This window comes from Schistocerca gregaria, chromosome 1, assembly GCF_023897955.1.
Source record: "Schistocerca gregaria isolate iqSchGreg1 chromosome 1, iqSchGreg1.2, whole genome shotgun sequence".
NCBI classification, from domain to species: domain Eukaryota; kingdom Metazoa; phylum Arthropoda; class Insecta; order Orthoptera; family Acrididae; genus Schistocerca; species Schistocerca gregaria.
Window position 1 is genome coordinate 364,207,973 of NC_064920.1, and position 19,865 is coordinate 364,227,837.

The 19,865-nt window shown below is 36.4% G+C and overlaps 1 protein-coding gene across 14 annotated transcripts in view; it reads right to left on the reverse strand.

Moving 5' to 3' along the window:
• Positions 1–19,865, reverse strand: part of LOC126346684 (ankyrin-2-like) — a 962,838-nt gene that overhangs the window by 78,246 nt on the left and 864,727 nt on the right. For 11 of the 14 annotated variants that reach the window (XM_050002221.1, XM_050002216.1, XM_050002220.1 and 8 more), the window contains one exon: positions 18,603–18,735. In XM_050002221.1, coding sequence (XP_049858178.1) covers positions 18,603–18,735 — 133 coding nt within the window. Of the gene's footprint in view, positions 1–2,185; positions 2,264–18,602; positions 18,736–19,865 lie in introns of all 14 variants that reach the window. The other 3 variants (XM_050002211.1, XM_050002208.1, XM_050002210.1) reach the window with 1 other exon arrangement.

Here is a 19,865-nt window from a genome sequence, read left to right on the forward strand (position 1 = left end):
TGCGCACCACTCTTTTCACTCTTTCCCCCTTCTCTGCCCCTCTCCTTTTCTGCTCTCAAGCCTCCCACCCCCAAAGCCTCCCGATGCTGTGCCTGGCAACTCTGTCCTTCTGCAATCTAGCCCTGCACAGTCTGCCAGATAGTGCTCTCCCCCCCCCCCCCCCCCCCTCCCACCATTTCCTACTATTCCTTCTCCTTTCGCCACACCCATGACTGTGCTTTTGTTCAATGCAACTGTTGCATTCTGACCATAGTGGTGGGAGATAGTGCATATATGTGTGTGTGAGGTGCATTTGCTTGGGTGGATGGGTGTGTGAGGTGCACTTGCTTGGGTGGATGTGTGTGTGTTTTCTTTCCTGAAGAAACTTTGGCTTAAAGCCAAGTGTGTAACAGTCTTTCATTGCAGCTGTTTGCAGCTCATCTTTAACAGTGAGTTACAACTTATCCTTTTCAGAATGTTGTCAATCAAATAATAAAAAATTCAAAAACGCAGTAAATTTTTTGCTCAAATTTCAAACAGAATTCTAATTTCAACATTTTCTGTCATAATACATGTTCTCTCCAAAATATTTTCATTTTGTAAAAAACAGTCATTTTAAATTATTTACTGCAGATATTAGATAGGCAACATATGAGCCTAGTAACAACAGATGCCAAATTTTGACAATAAAACAATTTAGTTGCTGAAATATATGAGCACTGTGTTTCACGTCTGAGGTCTACTTCATTAGACAGTGCAAGAACACAACAGATATGCCAACAAATACTAGGGGGAGACAGAATAAGTAATTATCCATCACAGAGAACCTAACTCTCAGAATTTCAACAGTCCATGTTCCAAGAGGGTTAAGTGCCATGCTACTTCCTCAAACATACATTTCATATAATGACCACAATGGTACAATTACTGAAATTTGTGCTTTACAGAGAGGTATCAAGATTCTTTTACCAGTGTCCCATGGGACTGAAAAAGGAAAATTTATTTTGGTGCACTATGTAGTGCATGCTACACATCATTATAGCCCGAAGCATATACATATTGGTATTTGTAAGTATAATCGAGTCTGTGCACTGAAGTACTCAGAACTCAGTTTTTCATCACTGAATTGCAGAAGTAATGTATATTTAAATCTTCAACACTATCATTCAGTATTCTGCAGAAGTGGGATTTGGCTGGCTGGCAGTTCTATAATGGAGAAAAACGTTCAAAAACAGCAGTGTACCATATGTCACTGTGAGCTCATCACCATGCCATCCAAATCATAATATCACACACTGGTTGCTCTGCAGTATAATATGTTGACAAACAAAATATTTTCCAAGTTGTGAGGATTACACATTACCGAGTCTCAGTTTACCTAAAATCTCTTAATCTTGTAATTTCATCCATTCACATATCCCTGCAATATACCTTCTGTATGCACAATTCTGTAGAAACAACAGTTTCTTTGTAAGTTTCTTTCAAAGAGAGTTAATGAGATGCTTTGGAATATTAGACACACCGTGAACATGAAACAGTGCACATATTCGCACATATTCAAACATTCACTGCAAAATCAGTAGTACCAAATACACGCTTCTGAAAGTCACAAAAGAATTTTACAAATTTCTGCTATAAAGTAAATTTAAGAACACTTATATAAAATACGTTAATAACATAAAGTATTGTATAATGAAATACATTAATCTATGGGGCCTTTGTGTCAAAGCACTTACTCATTCCTGAGAAGACAGAGAAGAAGAAAGTGCATAACTTTCATCAACAAAATAACTCTGTAGCCTTCTATAAAGTTGGAGGGAAAGAAGTTAAAACTGTACAGGTATGGCAGAAAAACATTTTAACCTATTTCTTATTGTTCCTAGACTTGTCCTGCAGATACAGTATACTAGGTCCTGACTTATGGCAAAATTATGAATAACAATTCAATCATTACAAGAAATATCTCACATACATAGAACAATCTGTGATGGCTATTGCATTTGCAAGGATTTAATATTCTGACACAAATACCTTTTCATTACTGTTGCAACTAAATTTCAAAATAAAAATATGATCAACATAAGTATATAATTTTATTTAAAGCAAAATATGGCCACAGCTCAGCTGTACAGTTTATAAATCTAAACACTGAATATTTTTATGGCAAGGAAAACACAATTATATGAATCTCTAGTCAATGAAATACCTTTCACGCCACATCGCTGCTGATAATGGAATTGGTCCAAGGCAAGCCAAAGAATCATCAAGTCTGTTTAAAATGATGCTGCACAAGATGAAGGGAAAAAAAATCATGTGGTATTAAAACTGCCTGATATTTGAGTAAGTCTGTGAGTGGCATGCTTCCAGGCAACAGGCAGGTGCAGAACAAAAATTGTACGATTTGCAAACATGATGCAGTTGCTTAAAATCTTTCCAAGTAACACTATTGGTTGAGCATGCTTGACACTTCCATATTGTAAATACAGTAATTCCAAAATCATAGTTTGTGTATAAATTTAAAGGATAAATTTATAACAGAACTGCACAAAAATAACTTGGTGTGATAAGTAAATTACAATACACGTCATGCTTTTGTTAAAGAAGTCTTTGTTTGCATTTCAGGCTCACACTGCAACATACAGTGTCCAATAACAGTTACTTAGCAATGTTTAGAAATATGTACAACTGAGTCATGGCATTCAGTAAACAGTAACACTTATTATCCTTGCAATTACAGTACACAAGAAGTAGTTTTACAGCAAGACATATTTACTTGACATGCATGACAGGGTGTGAGTCACACACACCAATGTTAGTTGGTATAAACAGAAAATTAAATAGAGCACAATAAATATTTGACAATTATAATTTACATATTATTGTAGATTTATATTAATACAATGATCTTATTTTCTTTAAGGATATCATACAATGGAACAATGATTTCTGTAAGTTTAAGCTGATAAACAGTGAATTTCAGTATTAAAGAGTTTGAGGAAGTGTGCTCATAAAAAATTGATTATTTTTCCAGATGACTTCCAAGTCAAGAATATACTAAAATAAGTTACAAAAGTTCATAATACTAACTTCTCTGTGTAATCTCACAGAAAAAAAATCATCAAATATACCTCATACAAAATAAGATCTGTCACACACATATCACATACACACACACACACACACACACACACACAGATATATATATATATATATATATATATATATATATATATATATATATATATTAAAAACAAAGATTCCAAGACTTACCAAGCGGGAAAGCGCCGGCAGACAGGCACATGAACAAAACACACAAACACACACACAGAATTGCTAGCTTTCGCAACCGATGGTTGCTTCTTCAGGAAGGAGAGGGAAAGACGAAAGGATGTAGGTTTTAAGGGAGAGGGTAAGGAGTCATTCCAATCCCGGGAGTGGAAAGACATCCCTTAGGGGAAAAAAAGGACAGATGTACACTCGCGCACACACACACACACACATATCCAGTTGCAACAACTTCTTTGCCTTTGTACTTCCGCCTCGACTGACATCTCTGCCCTTACTCTTTGCCTTTAAATATGTCTGCTTGTGTCTGTGTATGTGCGGATGGATATGTGTGTGTGTGTGTGCGCGAGTGTACATCTGTCCTTTTTTTCCCCTAAGGGAAGTCTTTCCACTCCCGGGATTGGAATGACTCCTTACCCTCTCCCTTAAAACCTACATCCTTTCGTCTTTCCCTCTCCTCCCTGAAGAAGCAACCATCGGTTGCGAAAGCTAGCAATTCTGTGTGTGTGTTTGTGTGTTTTGTTCATGTGCCTGTCTGCCGGCGCTTTCCCACTTGGTAAGTCTTGGAATCTTTGTTTTTAATATATTTTTCCCATGTGGAAGTTTCTTTATATGGCCTGGTTTGAGCACTGTCATCCTTATGAGTGTACTGACAAAATTTTCTCGGGCTTCCAGCCATGTCCAGTGGTTGATATCTTATGACTATAGATTGATCAAATTCAATAAACATTTATGTTTGGCAATTAATAATCTCTCTTCTAAGAGTATAATGATGTGATTCCCACAAGACTTGATTTGTGGACCAGACTATAACAACTACACACAATGAGAGAAGCAACAGATATGATAGCAGCAGATAATATTTCAATTGTGATGTCTGGAGAACCTCTTCATGCTACATACATAAGTGATAATGCTTCAATTACTACTTTTGATGAACAGTGAAAGAACTTTAAACTGAATGAGAAACACAAACACCCCTTTAAATGGAGGGGAAAAATAGATGGGATGTTGATATGAAATAAAGTAGCCAAAGTAAGAATCAAAATTAAAAGAATAAAATGTATTATATGGAACTACCATACAGACTACTTAGCACCTCATTGCATATACAAGCCATATAACAACTTCTGTTCTGTCACAAACAGCAAAGGAATGGTAATGGATAGCATCTTGAAAAGAGGCTATAAGATGTACATCAACAAAAATAAAACAAGATTAATGGAATGTAGTCAGGTTAAATCAGGGGATGCTGAGGGAATTAGTTTTTGAATTGAGAGTATTGAAAGTAATAGTTGTGTTTTGGTATTTGGGTAGCAAAATAATGAATGACAGCTGAAGAAGAGACAATAAAAAATATAGACTGGCATAATAAAACAAGCATTCCTGAAAAAGAAGAGTATGTTAACATTAAACATAAATTTAAGTGTGAATAGTCTTTTTCTGGAGGTATTTATCTGAAGTGTTGTCTCAATGTGGTGTCATAAAAGAATGCTGAAGGTTCGATGGGTAAACTGAGTAAGAGTAAATAATGACGGTGTACTGAATAGCACTAGAGAGAAAAGAAATGCAACCAGCCTAAAAGAAGGGATTGGTTAATGGAACACATCCTGTTGAATCAAGAAAATGTCAGTTTTGAAATGTACATAACTATGGCAGGTTAAGTAGTAGGGGGAAACCAAGGTTTGAATATAGTAAGCAGGTTGAAATGAATGTAGGCTGCAGCAGTTATGCTGAGATGAAGAGATTTGCACTGGATGGACTGGCAGAAAAAGCTGCATCAAACCATTCTATGGACTGAAGACCACAAAACCACAAGAAATTCTCATACATGATAGTAAGCATCTTAAGAAAACCTCTCAAAAACTTCATACATGATAGTAAGAATCCCTTAAAAGTTTTTAAGTTATTCAATCAGTTGTGGGGTATTATGTTACGAGTGGTTCACAGGTATCCCCTGATGGAGCCAGAATAATGTATAAAAATTGAGCAGCGAAACAACCTTCAAATGACTGACACATATCTTGGGACTATTTTCTAGAATATGCTGTGGTCATTCTGATCATGTTCACTATATCTGGAAACAAAAGTCAGAAAACAGTAAAGGATACGAAAAAAGATAAAACATAATTAATTCACTAATTTACTCAATGTGTTCCACAGGTACAACTAACAACTAAGAAGGATAATCTTTATGGGTGAGGAGTGAGTCAAGATATAATTCAACAAAATACACTGTACTAACAACTAACTATCCTTGTACTTCCTTAGGACTATCTGTCATTATATCAGCTAAATTAAAAAGAAAATTAAAAAGAAAATTGTTATTTTAAAAAAGCTGCCACTTCCTCAGCAATGTTCAATATCTACTGTTTACCTCCTTTTGGTATCTTAATATTTACTTAATTACATTGGTATTTTTCAAATGAAATAGTTACTTACATCTAGACTGACCAGCATGAAAAACACAACACTTCAATTTTGGCATTTTTTTATTTTAAATTTTAGCTGCTATTATAGTGAATCTCATAAAATACAATTTCTAATCATATGATTAGTGAACAGAAGACACATAAAAAATGGAAGACATAACTTAGGCCTAATTGGTACAAAGAATTTTAATATTAATATAAACTTTTATTTTTCTTTCCTCCCTATTGTGAAGGACAGCTACATTTACAAACAAGACTATATGTAAATTTATCCTGCTCAAATGTTCAGTACATCCTTCATGAACTCCTCAATAGTGTAGTAGCAGCATTTGACAAGTATATCATATAGTTGTTTTCAGTGTCTCTAGGTTCATACTCAGAACATTCTTTCCTTTTAGCTTGTTATGAATTTTCATTGCCATATACTGAGGAGACTGCGCATATACCAAGTGATCAAAAAGTGAGTATACATTTTAAAGCTTAATAAACCACGGAATAATGTAGATAGAGAGGTAAAAATTGACACACATGCTTGAAATGACATGTGGTTTTATTAAAACCAAAAAATAAACAAAGTTCACAAAATGCACTTGAAATGTAGCGAACAGTTGAAACTAGCCAACAGTGTGATATTAAACACTTCGTTTCAAATAAATGGACTGCCTCAGCACAAAAGATTAATAAAAGCCAAATCTCTTTAGCAAAGCAACAAAAATAACTTCATTGTTCTGCAAGGTGATTAATGCTTGATTGTCGGAAAGGTGGAAATAAAACCTGAAAATAATAAAATATTTAGCCTTCCGTAATTATGCAAACGAACATATTTTAATTCATTTGATAGCTCCTGGCCACAGAAATCCTCTTTGTTTTCATTTGATGTGAGAGTAATAAATGAAGAGGAAACAGCAAAATCATTAAAAGTAAACACAGGTCACGTGGAGTTGTCACCCACTTCCCCACCACAACTCAGACTGCTCAGTGCATCAGCCCCAGATCTATGATATTTCCGAACTGGGGGAATATTAGATACAGGCGCCCAGTCACACATCCGTAGCCACAAGTGGGAGAAGGTACCACACATACACTACTCAACGGTGCATGCACAAGAACCCGCCCGCAACTGCTCAAATAAATCTAATGTAAGCAGCTGTCACATCACGCTCATCGGAGGCAATTTGTCATTATGAATCACTGCACAGTCTTTCTAAAGCCTTTGACACACTTTGCTGTTGGCAGACGCTTGTATGAGCACTCTGTTTTGTTGTTGTATATGGCGGATTTCCTTGGCGACTTAAGTTTTATTTTCGTTTTTTCTTCCTCTTGTTAATGTTTTGTTGCTGCAATATTACCCTGCAGATGCGGGATACAGTAATATCCTTTGTTGGAGTATTGGTTCTTACCAGTCAGAACCACAAAAATTTAACTGAAAGCTAAAACAATGAAACATTCCTGGAATTCTAAAAAGTTCCCAGGTTTTTTCCAGTTTTCTCTCGAAAAAATTCACGGGTTTTTCCTGGATCTCCCAGTTGTCTCGGGTTGTATACACCCTGTTTATGTACCTCCTCAAAACTTGCACAAAATCAATTTTTAAGGGTGTGTGTGTGTCAGCTTCTGTGAGATCCATCTACATATACACACACCATACAGATATTTATCTTTGGACCAACAAGAATAATGGTCAAAGCAATCAAAATATAAGTTTATAAGTTGGTGGACTTCCTCAATGGGAATCAGTTACAATAAAGGCTTTTTGGGTGTAGAGCTGTGTCGTGTTGTAAAAAAACTATCGCTGAATAGATAAAACGTGTTTTGGCTATAGTTACTCCATTTGTCTGGAGATACTTCACTACAACTGTGGCTGAAATATTGGTTTTATCCAATCAGTGAGAGTTATTTTACAATATGATGTGGTTCTAAAGCCAGAAAAATTTTCTGTTAAAAGAAACATAAAGTATGTCCATAGAGATGGAAAGCTATTCAGTATGTGGTATTATCTGTTTAGCTGCTGTACTGATTAGTGCTACTTCAAAAACCAACTTATGCTAACAAAAGGCAGTTAAATCTTGGTTTACTGGGTATGAAGAGGCTGGGTGTGGGATGGAGGGAGGCAGTGACTTTTTTCTGTGCTAACCTAATGACTAATAACAATGGTCCACACATGTAAACAATTATTTGTCTGAAAAATGAGAAAGCAAAAAATAAATGTTTACTGACTTTGAGACTCTGATTAATTATATTTAACTTCTACAATGCTATCAGGTAGATCATTGTTTCATATACACACAGCTGCGTTGACTGGCTTTCTGTTTTTAACAATAAAATGAAGTGGGATGACGGAGAAAAATGTAGAACAGAGACATAATTGATAAATATTTCTAAAAAATGACAATTTGCTCTTCATTTTGCACTCACAATTCAGGTTTTAAAATAAAATTCATGTAATCCAAACTATATAGAAATAAAAGATGGCGCAAAAAGAAAGCATGAATTTGACTTGTGTAGTATCATTGGTGAGAGTGGAATGGTGGGATAGGGGAGCTAATGTTTTGTAGGTTAGAGCACCCAGTTTCAGTAGTAATGGCACAGTGGATCGAGCATCATTGTGTTTTTGCTGTTGAACATTACTTCAAAACTAATGACTCTGTATCACAGTTCAGAGGCTTTTCTGTACACACTTCAATGTTCCACGAAATGGTTCAATATATGATCACAGCACAATATTGTGTTGGGTTGCCTCTTTTCACACAACTGATTAAGTCATGAAGCAGATGTCGGCTGGTTGTCCTCGCACAGTGTGAACACAGGAAGATGTCGATACAGATAGGGCATATGGTTCTTCTAAGTCCTCAGCACTCCACATAGCAGCGTTATCCAACTCTGGGCTGGTCTCATCACTCGCTGCAGTGCATCCTGAAGGATGAGCTGCATTTTCATAATTACAAAATTATAATAGTGCCGAAGATTCATGATGGTAATTATGATGAACAGAGACAGTTTTGTGAGAGAATGACTGATGTTCTTGCTGCTGATGATGTGTTGATGATGAACAATGAAGAACACTTTCACTTAGACAGTTACGTAAATAAACAAAACAGTTACTACTGATCAGCAGACAATCCACAAGAAGAGCATCAAAAACCACTGCAGACTGCAAAAGGGACAGTGTGATGAAACCAGGAATGGTTGAGCCTTCCTTTTTTTTAAAAAAAAAAAAAAAAAACAAGGAGGCACTGTTAGCGCAACAGTGAATGCTACACATCATATTTCAGTGCTACGCAGTCTTATGTGGCTGCAACTGGAGACTACAGGGATGAATGTGGCAGATGTGATTCCAACAAGATGGAGCCACAGCTCACATGGCTAATGATTCCATGGTAGTTGTTCAAGAAGTGTTTCCCCAGTATATGATTTCAAGTTTTGGTGATGCTCACTGGCCAGCATGCTTGCCAGATTTGTTGGTTTGTGACTTCTTGTTATGGAGTTACCTAAAAAGCAAAGTGTACTGCAACCAACTTCATACACTCAGTGACCTGAAAGTTGCAATATGTCGAGAAATTGCTGCTTTTTCACATGACATGTTATCAAAAGTGATGGCGAATTTTGAAGGAAGACTTTTAATGTGTATTCACGAAGAAGGCTGCTATCTGCCTGACGTTCTCTTTAATATGTGAAATAGTCACAATTTATAAATTGGATACATTACCAATTGTAGTGACGTGAGTAAATAAATTTTGTATGTGATCAAAACAAACCCAATTATACTAGTTTGAAATCCACACATTCTACTTGCACCGCCCTTTACAAGTAAATATTTTGGAAGGATGTGAGAGTTCTAAGATCCAAATATCAACTATATCTCTGTAAATGCTACAAGAATGCACTGACTATGGAGTCCAAAAACAAAATAAGTGTTCTTTCTTTACTATTTACACTTAAGACCACTCAATATTAGTATTAAAAAGAATTGTGTCTTATGATCCAAAACCAAATAACAAATTACCTGACAAATTATTTATGCAGTGATACAAGTAGTGAACATACATCATGTCACAATCAGTAACAATTGACAAATGTAAAGTACACAGAGCTACTGTATTCTTTATCTAGAAAGAAAAATTTAACTCAAAAATATGAAAGGACAATTCAAAATAGTTACTCATTATTGAATAAATCACAGGGGTTTCATTTTAAGAATACACAACAATAGACCGTACCACAACTAACATATTTTGTTCTCTGACTGAGTAAACAAGTTGCTTCTACAATTACAATAATTTCTTATTTTATTTAACATGGTTTAAAACAATGTTACAAAAGCCAAGAAATACAGAGAAATGAATACATAAGAACACAAATTCAGGAACAATTCTACAGGAAAATCTGTGTGAACATTCTTCAGAATATGCATAAATTACAGACTAAAAATGGTGGGTTAAATTTTGAGATGGAAAGCTCTTTTAGGAAGATTTCAATTCTGCCATCTTCCACTTGTCCAGTATACATCACATCACATTGTTCTCTTATTATATGCTCACCTGTGATGTTCTCTGTTTCTCATTTTCTCCCACTTCTTATCTTTCCCCATCTGATTATTGTCAAACTCTTCCTCCTCACTGGCACTTCTTTACTAACACTCACACAAGTTATCTGGGCTAGATGACCTTCCACAAGTTAGTTCAGTATCTTATCTGCTCTGCCAAAAAGTGTTTACATTTCAAAATCCAGCTTGTTGTTCACCTCTTCTAAGTGTGAGCTATGTACTGCTTTCATTATACTAGTTAAGTGACATATGACTGCAGAGAAAAAAGGCAGCTGTCTCCTTTTGAACTGATGAAACTGCTAATTAGTCATACCTTCAATATATTGATACACTTAAGAAAACTAAAACTAGACAATAACTAATTATGCAATAAAGAGAATGAGCTGCTGCTTCAGCATATAAAAATTGCTGTAAGTTTGGCTTCTAAGTTTTTAATGAAAGAAAAATATCACATAAGAGCACTGCATGGAATGAAAGGTTTCCACACTGGTTATAACTAGTTCCGTTCAATTATGTCTATAAGAAATGTCTGACTGCACACAATCATTGATGTACTGAATTCAAATTTTGGAGCTGCAATGCTCATACTATTTTGAGAAATGTCTTAGGTGTAAGTAAGTTTTGCTACTTATATGCCTAGTATCTGGCACTACTTCCATCTTAACGTAAAGTTAACTAAAAAGTGCAAAGCAATAAAAATCAATATCAGCCAATAAGAGCTGTCAATTCACTTTTAGTCAAAATGAACTAGTATAGACAATTCACATCAAACACAATGGTTTTTTCACTTCACATTATACAACAGCTTTCACAATATTTGATAACTATAGTGATTGAGGAAAAAAAAGTGAAGCATCGAGAAGGGTAAAAGAAAACAAAACTTCACACGTTGTGAGGGTAGGTATTGTTATTTCAGTGATTATGCTATTGAATCAAATTTACAAAGAACTTGGCAGTATTAGCCTAGTTATCAGTATTGCATTGCACTCACTCTGGCCTGGGTGCATCCACTGTTTCAGTGGAGAAGTGTATTATAAATCCATTGTGTTCTCTCCAGGGGTGAGCTGGCCAACAACTGTTGTACCTGATTCTTAACTTCTGGGATGGAGTTGAAGTCTGAGTGGGTCCCACCCATACTCTATTGAGGACAGATCTAGGAATCTTGCTGGCCACATGAGTACCTCAACATCACACTGATAGTTCATAGAAACTAGTAACATGAGTGGATGATCATTGTACTGTTGCAAATGGCATCACAGTACTGCCATGTGAGGGGTAACATGTGAGGGTTCAGGGCATCTGTGACCTACTGATGTGTCAGCAGAGTTCACTTACTGACTAACAGCTGTCACCTGAAGTCATACCCAATACCTTCCCACGACATGATGTCAGGAGCAACACTACTGTGCCTCTCCTAAACATTGGAAGACTGAGATATCTCTCCATTTTGCTGTCATACTTGCCCACAATGGTCATCGGAGTAGCACAGAACCACAATTCGTTGCAGGACACACTGCAACACCATTCATCAGCAGTCCATGATTCCGAGCCATAACATTATTTCAAATGTAGCCATTTATGTTGTGTTGTTAATAGCAACCTATGCCTCGGACAGTAATGACTGATAGTCTCCAAACAATGGAGTGGGATGATCCTGACTGTCAAAGGGAGTCCATTACTTGTTCTTGGATGGGAGCTGCAGATGTGAAGGGGTAAAGATGCGCTTTGTGCACAATATGGCAATCTCTCCACGTAGAGGTCAGACATGGTCAACTGGAACCTTAACATTGAGTATGCCTGTCCTCACATTCCCATGCTGTACATCAGGCCACTGCCACATCCAAATGCCTTCCAAACCTAGTTACTGCAAGACTCGACCAGCTGGTCAAATGGAGACCCACAATGAGGCCCCATTCAAATTCTGTCAGGTGCTGATAAAGCTGCCTCACATGACTATGGAGCATCTCTGTGTTCTTTAAATGACTCTCAACATCTGATTGTGTTCACTCCTCGGCTATACTCTATCAGACTTGATAACAACACTGAACACGAACAACACTAATACACTCTGGTGCCCATTCTACCTCTCTCACAGATATGCAATTCTAATTATTTAGATACCCATTGATGATGTCTAGGTGAAATATGACTCGTGAGACGAATTTGCCATTGCTTCCAAGACAAGGAAGCAAATGTGTGATATGGACAGAACAAGAAGAAGACTCTCTGTCATCCTTAAAATTCTGTAATGATTTTCATAAATAGAAAAAATATGTCCCAAGATCCACATACAATAAAAATTTTAGTTCTGTGAGTTAACAACTTTTCAAGCAAGATGTTATACATGTTAAAAAATGGCTGTTATCAGACAGCAAACAAGAAAAGAAAAACAAATATGTTCCACTGTTAGAAAACACATGGTCACACTCATGACAACATTAAAAATTAGTGTAGCTTATCATGCAGTCACTTTCTGAATTAGAACATGGTACATTAATTGTATGAAGTAATACACAAAAAAGGAGCCACATGAGATGTACCCATAAAATAATGGCATTCTCTGAATATAGTCATTACAGGTTACTGTTTCACTGCTTCTACATTAAACAAACTGGTACACCAATAGACTGTTTCTCCAAATGATGTCTTGCAGAACTGAGTAATATAAGAAATATCATATATCAGCAGTTGGTATGCAGTTGTATAAAACATATAACCACAGAGAATATTTGAGCTTCAGCACTTTACAGAGACAAACTGAAAACTAGCAATTGGAGAAATCAGAAAAAACATCAAATCTCAAATAACACAATCCAATTTCTTTTTAGGTCACACTACTATATTTATTTCAAAATTGGCTGAATAACCACTGTATAGCTGTCACCCCAAACACAAAAGAACAGAGAGAAAGAGAGAGAGAGAGAGAGAGGGTGCAACAAATGGAATTCTCTTACTGACAGCAATGAGTACTACTAGAAATATGATTCCTGTTGATACAATGTGAGTTTAATAGCGTAAATACAAAAATATTACTTGACTGGAGGATCCAATCAAGAAATATATTTATTTCCCCCTTCATTATGCCCGAAATGATTGAATTTCGTTACGAACAATAAGAATTAAGAGCTATGACATTCCAGTTTCATATTAAATGTTATTTGCAGTTGTGATTTTCAAGAACACACTATATAATATTGTGTAACACTGATGTAAACAAGTATTTGTTCTGTCAGATGAGAAATCTGCAACATGAAAAATTTTAATACTATGCAGTACAGATGGGGATATGTATATTGAATGGTACTGAATAACCAGTACATGGTGGATACAAGTGAACATCCAAAAGGACAGATAATTCTGAAAATTTGAAACAGTAGTAAGCATTACACATGTTCTTTGTATACTTAAAGAATTCCAATCATAACAACCAGCAACTGTACAAAAAGCCTCAAATGAAAACAATGAGCTAACACTACATGTAAATGACTAATAATCACTTAATCCATTAAGCCACAAGGCTTAATGTTGAAAGCCATGTACACTTAAGGAAAACCATGGAGGAAAACGTAAAAACATCACAAACAGTGACATAATACACTACTGGCAATCAAACTGAATAAGAATTAAAGAAGAAATGGAAAATAACAAAGCACAATAGGGTTTTCACTTAATTGTAAACTGGCATAAAACATATTCAAATTACCTAATGGTGCTCAGATGAACATATTTCTGGGTCGACTTATAAGACTTTATAAGAATTTGTTCTGAAGGGAAAGTAAATGGATGCATGAACGAACGGAAAATAACAAATTAGTAGAAGAAGACAACTACTAGTATTAAAGACATACCAACTTAAGCATCATCCCTAATCTGATTATTTTCTGTATTTCTGAACACCCTAGAGTCAAAAGTATCCTGACAGTATTTAATATTAACATAGTTGTATACTTCATTTCCATTATTTGATAGGCACATCTCATTTAAAATTTTGCATTTTTTTCAGTGTTCTTAATGTAATATATAATTTTTTTTTTAAATTATCATTATGTATCTATCTGAATTTACTATTACAGCCACACCACAGAATCAATTACAAAAATTACTCAATAATAAGCATGAAATAAACAAATAATGAAATTATTTTATGTATGTGCTATGAACTTATGAGACATCCACAATGTGTTAACAGCACTTTTTCATTAGTCACAGTATATAACACTTACCTACTGAGAGAAATGGCATATTGTTTAAAAGACTGGGCTTGTATTCGGGAGAAGTGGGATTCCATGCCCCATAAGAGTCAGTGCGATTTAATTTTCTGTTACTTCCCTCAATCACTTCAAGTACATAAAGGATAACTTTTACTATGTACTCCCTTGTGAGCAAATTCTGTCTCTTATGACATTAACTACAACACAAAGATGTTGAAACTACATTTATTTCCAATATTTTTCCCTCACTCTCAAAGCCTCCCCCCTTTTTTCTTGCACTTTTCGCTGTCATACACCCACCTCATTACCATTTGCTGCCCCTAAAAACTAATTATAATATAAATACACTTGAAGCTTCTCACATTAGCTTAGACAAGGTGTTTGATGAAATATACAAGGCATTACTCATTGCAATCACTGTTATAATTCAAGCCTTACCAATATACTAGAGTGGAGACATAAGACCTACCAGTGTAGTAAGCTTCCAACACCCTCTAATGTCACAAATTAGTCTACAAAAATGATAAATCAAAATTAGGATTTCTGCAAATTAGCTGGTGAGCACATTAAGAGGAAGCTGATCTTACTTGTGTTACTCAGAGAAAAAGCATTAAGTTGTAGAACAAAACGCTTTCATGAAACAAAGAGGAAGATTAGTTATGGGGGATTGAGTTGCTCCATGAACTCATAAGAGTAGCCAGCATCTATATATGTCCATATGATATTCGTGTGTACGGACTATAATTGTGAACAATGTGTAGCAAGAAATTAACACATGGATGGGGAATATACACACAAAACTAGTATCACCATCATAATTATCATCATCGTCTACAGTTTCCAGACCCTGGCTGGCTCTATTTACAATATAAGCCTCTCCATCTTTTCCTCTCCTCCCACAACATTTATATCTGTACTCTGCCCCAGGCTTCTCCTCTCTTCATCACATATTCCTTCAGTTCAACCAACATTTTGTCTCTCACTCATCCCCTAGGTCTCTTGCCCCCTATTGTCATTACATGAGCCTATTCAGTACGCTGCCAACCCCCATTCTTTTGACATGTTCATAGCACATTAATCTTGTCTTTTCTATGAGCTTCTCTTTCACTATTTCTCTCCTCATCTCATTCCTTACTCTACCTATTCTAGTAACTCCTATTCTGTTTCTCTGACATTTCTTATCAGAGGCCTCTATGCCACTCACCTGCGTTTCCTTCATTAGTCATATTTTTTATGCACACATAAGCAAAGGAGCACAATATTCCTGGTATGACATTTGCTTATTTTTTGATGGCACGTCTTTGCTCTGGACAAGACTTCTTACAATCTGCAGTAATCCATGTGCTTGCATTCCCCTTTTACTGATACTCTTCTCATTTCTCCTGTCTTCTATTACACTCGCCAGGCACTAGAAACTTTCCACTTTCTTTAGTACTTGTCCTCTAACACTGATATCTGTTACTACTCTCCTCTTATTTCTTGTTGTAACCATCATTGCACATTTCTTTGCAATAAATTTTAGTCTGTACTATTCCAACACTTTCTCCCAAACACACCAGTAATTTGTCTGCAAACGCCTTATAACAAGTATGATAAAGGATACATCACAAATAAAAATATCAGAGACAGAAATGCATAAGTGTCAATAATGTGGGAAAGAAGAGCAGAATATATATGTGAATTGAGAAATGGGGTTGTTTCATAATAATGGCATCATATTTGAGAGACATGCAAATGCAAATATGTTTTTCTGTCACTAATGTTATAACTGAAGGCTGGAGCAATAACTACTGACATTTCTTCTATTAACTTGCTTGGACAGCCAAGCTCATTGAATCACCCACTGCCAGAACACAATGAGGCACGTCAGCCCTGGATTGGATCTGCCTTGTAGATTAATGACAGGAGCCACTGAGCCAGACAGCCTTGCTGTGGTGTTTAGGCAGTTTTTCACATCCACCTAGATAAATACCCAGCTGGTTCCCATTTCCTATACCAGACACAATATGCGACAGCACCTTGTAAAATAACGTCACATTTGACCATGTGATTACAGTAGACACAGACAGATGGGAAAGGCAGATTCCTCCCCACGAGAGAAGGGTATGTTTAGTTCACTGTGTAAAGTGGAGAAGAACCATATCAGTCGCAGCCACAAATTGGCTGGATGAGTGGCACCAGAAAGTAAGTATCTCTTTTAATTTTTTTCTCAAACATTTTATATCCTGTGTAACTAAACCATAAGAAAAGAGAGAGAGAGAGAGAGAGAGAGAGAGAGAGAGAGAGAGAGAGAGAGAGAGAGAGAGATGGCCTTGTTGGTGGAAGATCTTTATGGTTAGTTTAAGTGGTGTAACTGAAGTCAATAAAGTTTTCCCATCTCATCTCTATCAAATGTGAGCAGCTGCTCAATGACCTTCTAGTTGATAACACTCCTTTCTCTGTTCTTTCAGGTTTCTGTTCCTGGTGTGCATTTCCTTAATTTATCCCTTCACTTACATCCTTCTGAAAAGTTAATTCTCTTTCAAGTGATGATTAAGTCTTGTACTTCTTTATTTCCTGTTCCCATTTTTGCATCATCCCATCAATTTTTACAATTTACTGCGACTTCTGCAGCCAAATTACTCAACTCTTGATGCATTTGTACCTTCCCTCAGTGGCTGTCCTTTTAGTGTAATTTTGCACAGGCATCATCCCTTCTGCTCTGTTTACAATACATTTATTTTATCCATGATTGTTTAAGACACTGTAGGTGTTTTTGTACATATTGCTAATTAAAAAAACTGCAACTAGCCATAGGTTTTGAATGAATGATTTGTTTCACTGTAACTCGTTTCGAACCTAGCCCCATCTTCAGATGGCAGTGAGGATGGTTCAGCATGTTATCCATCAATGAAGCAGATCTCTATGCCGTAATGTATAAAGCAAAACTTTTGCTCAAGACAAAAATGTGAAATTTTTGCATGAAAAATGATTGCTGCTGTCTGACAATGGGAGCAGGTCTTACACAAGTTATGGTGAAATAAATCATTCAGTCAGAAAGTGTGACTGGCTACTGATTTTCTTCAGAGATATTTACAAAATATATATATATATATTTTAATTTCTTCTGTCCACCTCATTTTCTGTTTACCTGTGTTTCAGTTTCATACTGTTCTCTGAACGAGTTTATATAATTTGACAACCATTTCCTTTAATCTGAGGCCAATTTTTAAGACATGTACATTTTTCCCAGTATTATCCTACAGTGTGAGAGTGTCACAGAAAGGCTAAAAAAACTCTAATAAAAGTTACATCACAGAGGTACTGTGCTTCGCATAAAGGCTTATTTTCAAAATACTGTGAGTTCAAGTTTCAAGACAAGCCAACAAATGTATTACTTACTTCCACAAACATCTCATGTAAAATTCATAAAGATAAGATGAGATAAATATTCCCTAATATGGAAATGTACTCGTTCACACTGAGTGGAATACAAAAGATGAAAAAGCAATGCTAGTGCATTATGTGCCTTCGAGGCCTATGGAATACAGACACAGATGTAGATGTGTGCTTTATTACACATTTCATACACTTAACTTGGTTTAAATTATTTACTGTCTTCCTTCTTCATGCAATCTTGTTGGTGATATCTTGTGTTCATCACAGAAAGCTTGCTGAAAACTCTACCCAGCACGTTCCACCGCTTGTTCCATCAATGGCATGATCATGAACATGTAACACTGGCTCAGTTTTGACAAGCACAAAACATGAGTTGACCATGGTATCACTAGTATAATTATCACCTATTTACTTCCAGTAGTCAAAATAAGAGGCAATAATTTAAATTAAGTTGAATAGATAGATGATTGAAGCTACTCTCCTTAATTACAAGCCCAGAAAATTAGTGCTGTGTCTCTGTAACAATCAGTGGTCATCTTGCACAACCGTTTCAAGTTATATATAGACCCCAATAGCTTAGCAACTCCATATATTTCTGTGTTGTGAGATTCCAAAAATTCTATATGAAATAAAATTCTGTAGCATGAACTACCATACAGAAGATAACTAGAGTGTGTCTATGCACCCACAGATACAGCTTCATTCAGGACAATTACAATGTGCACTGAAATCAAAACTTCAAATATCATCAGATGCATGAGTAAGAAAAGTACTCACCCCATGTGTACAGGATGGCGTGCAATATCGACATTGTCTGGTGCATGCAGAGTGTTATATTGGTTGACGGCCTGGACATAACTCTCCTTTGTGTGTTGTGGCGCTAAAATGACTTCAGTTATACCACCAGGAGCTGAAATGGAAACTGCTGACTTAAATTCACAAAAATTAAAAAATTCTGAAAAAGTTTAGATAAATTATTCATGGTTTAAAGGAGGTATACAGACTGCAGTCATAACTTTTATTATGATTCAGCCTGGTAAAAATGGAGGGAAAGATTATGGTTTAACAGCATATTTTCCCTAGCAATTTGAACTACCACATCTATGTTAATAGTTGACACTTAATGAAGTGTTATTACTGCTCCCACACACAGACAAGCAATATAATGGTACTTGTACCAGTTCACCATAAACTCTGCTGCCTACTATTTTTGCCTACATATGTTTAAATACATCCACATGACACTGAACCACAGAACTGATTTAACTAAGCCTTAATATTATGAAAAGCATAGCTGCTATTCACCATATAGCAGAGATGCTGAGTCACAGATAAGCACAAAGAAAAGACTGTCAGAAAATGAGCTTTCAGCCAACGAGTTCTTTGTCGGAAATAGACAATGTACACAGATACACTCACACGATCGCGACTCACTCACTCACACACACACACACACACACACACACACACGCACACACACACACACACACACACACACACTATGCACAGTCTCTGGCAGCTGAAGGCAGACTGCAAGCAGCAGCACATGATGGGAGAGGCAATAGGGTGATGGGGGTAGGAGGAGCTTGGGGCAGAGAAGGGGAGAGATAGTGGGGTAGAGGTGAAGGACGGTGAAATGCAGTTCTGGGAGGGTGCTGAGTCGAGGTGGTGGAGAGAGAGTAAGGTGGCTAGGTGCAGTCGGGAGGCTAGACAGAGGGAGAGGGGGAAGGGTTAATTGAAAAAGAGAGAAGTAAGAAGACTTAGGATGCACTGACTGGAATGGGAACTAGGAAGAGGCTAGGGGTACGGAAAATGACTAACAAAAGTTGAGGCCAGGAGGGTTACAGGAACATAGGATATATTGCAGGAAGAATTCCTACCTGCATAATTCAGAAAAGCTGGTGTTGGTGGGAAGGATTCAGATGGATCAGGCTGTGAAGCATTCATTGAAATGAAGAACAGCAAGTTGGGTGGTATGTTCAGCAATGGTATGGTCCAGCAGTTTCTTCACCACAGTTTATCAGTGGCCATTCACGCAGA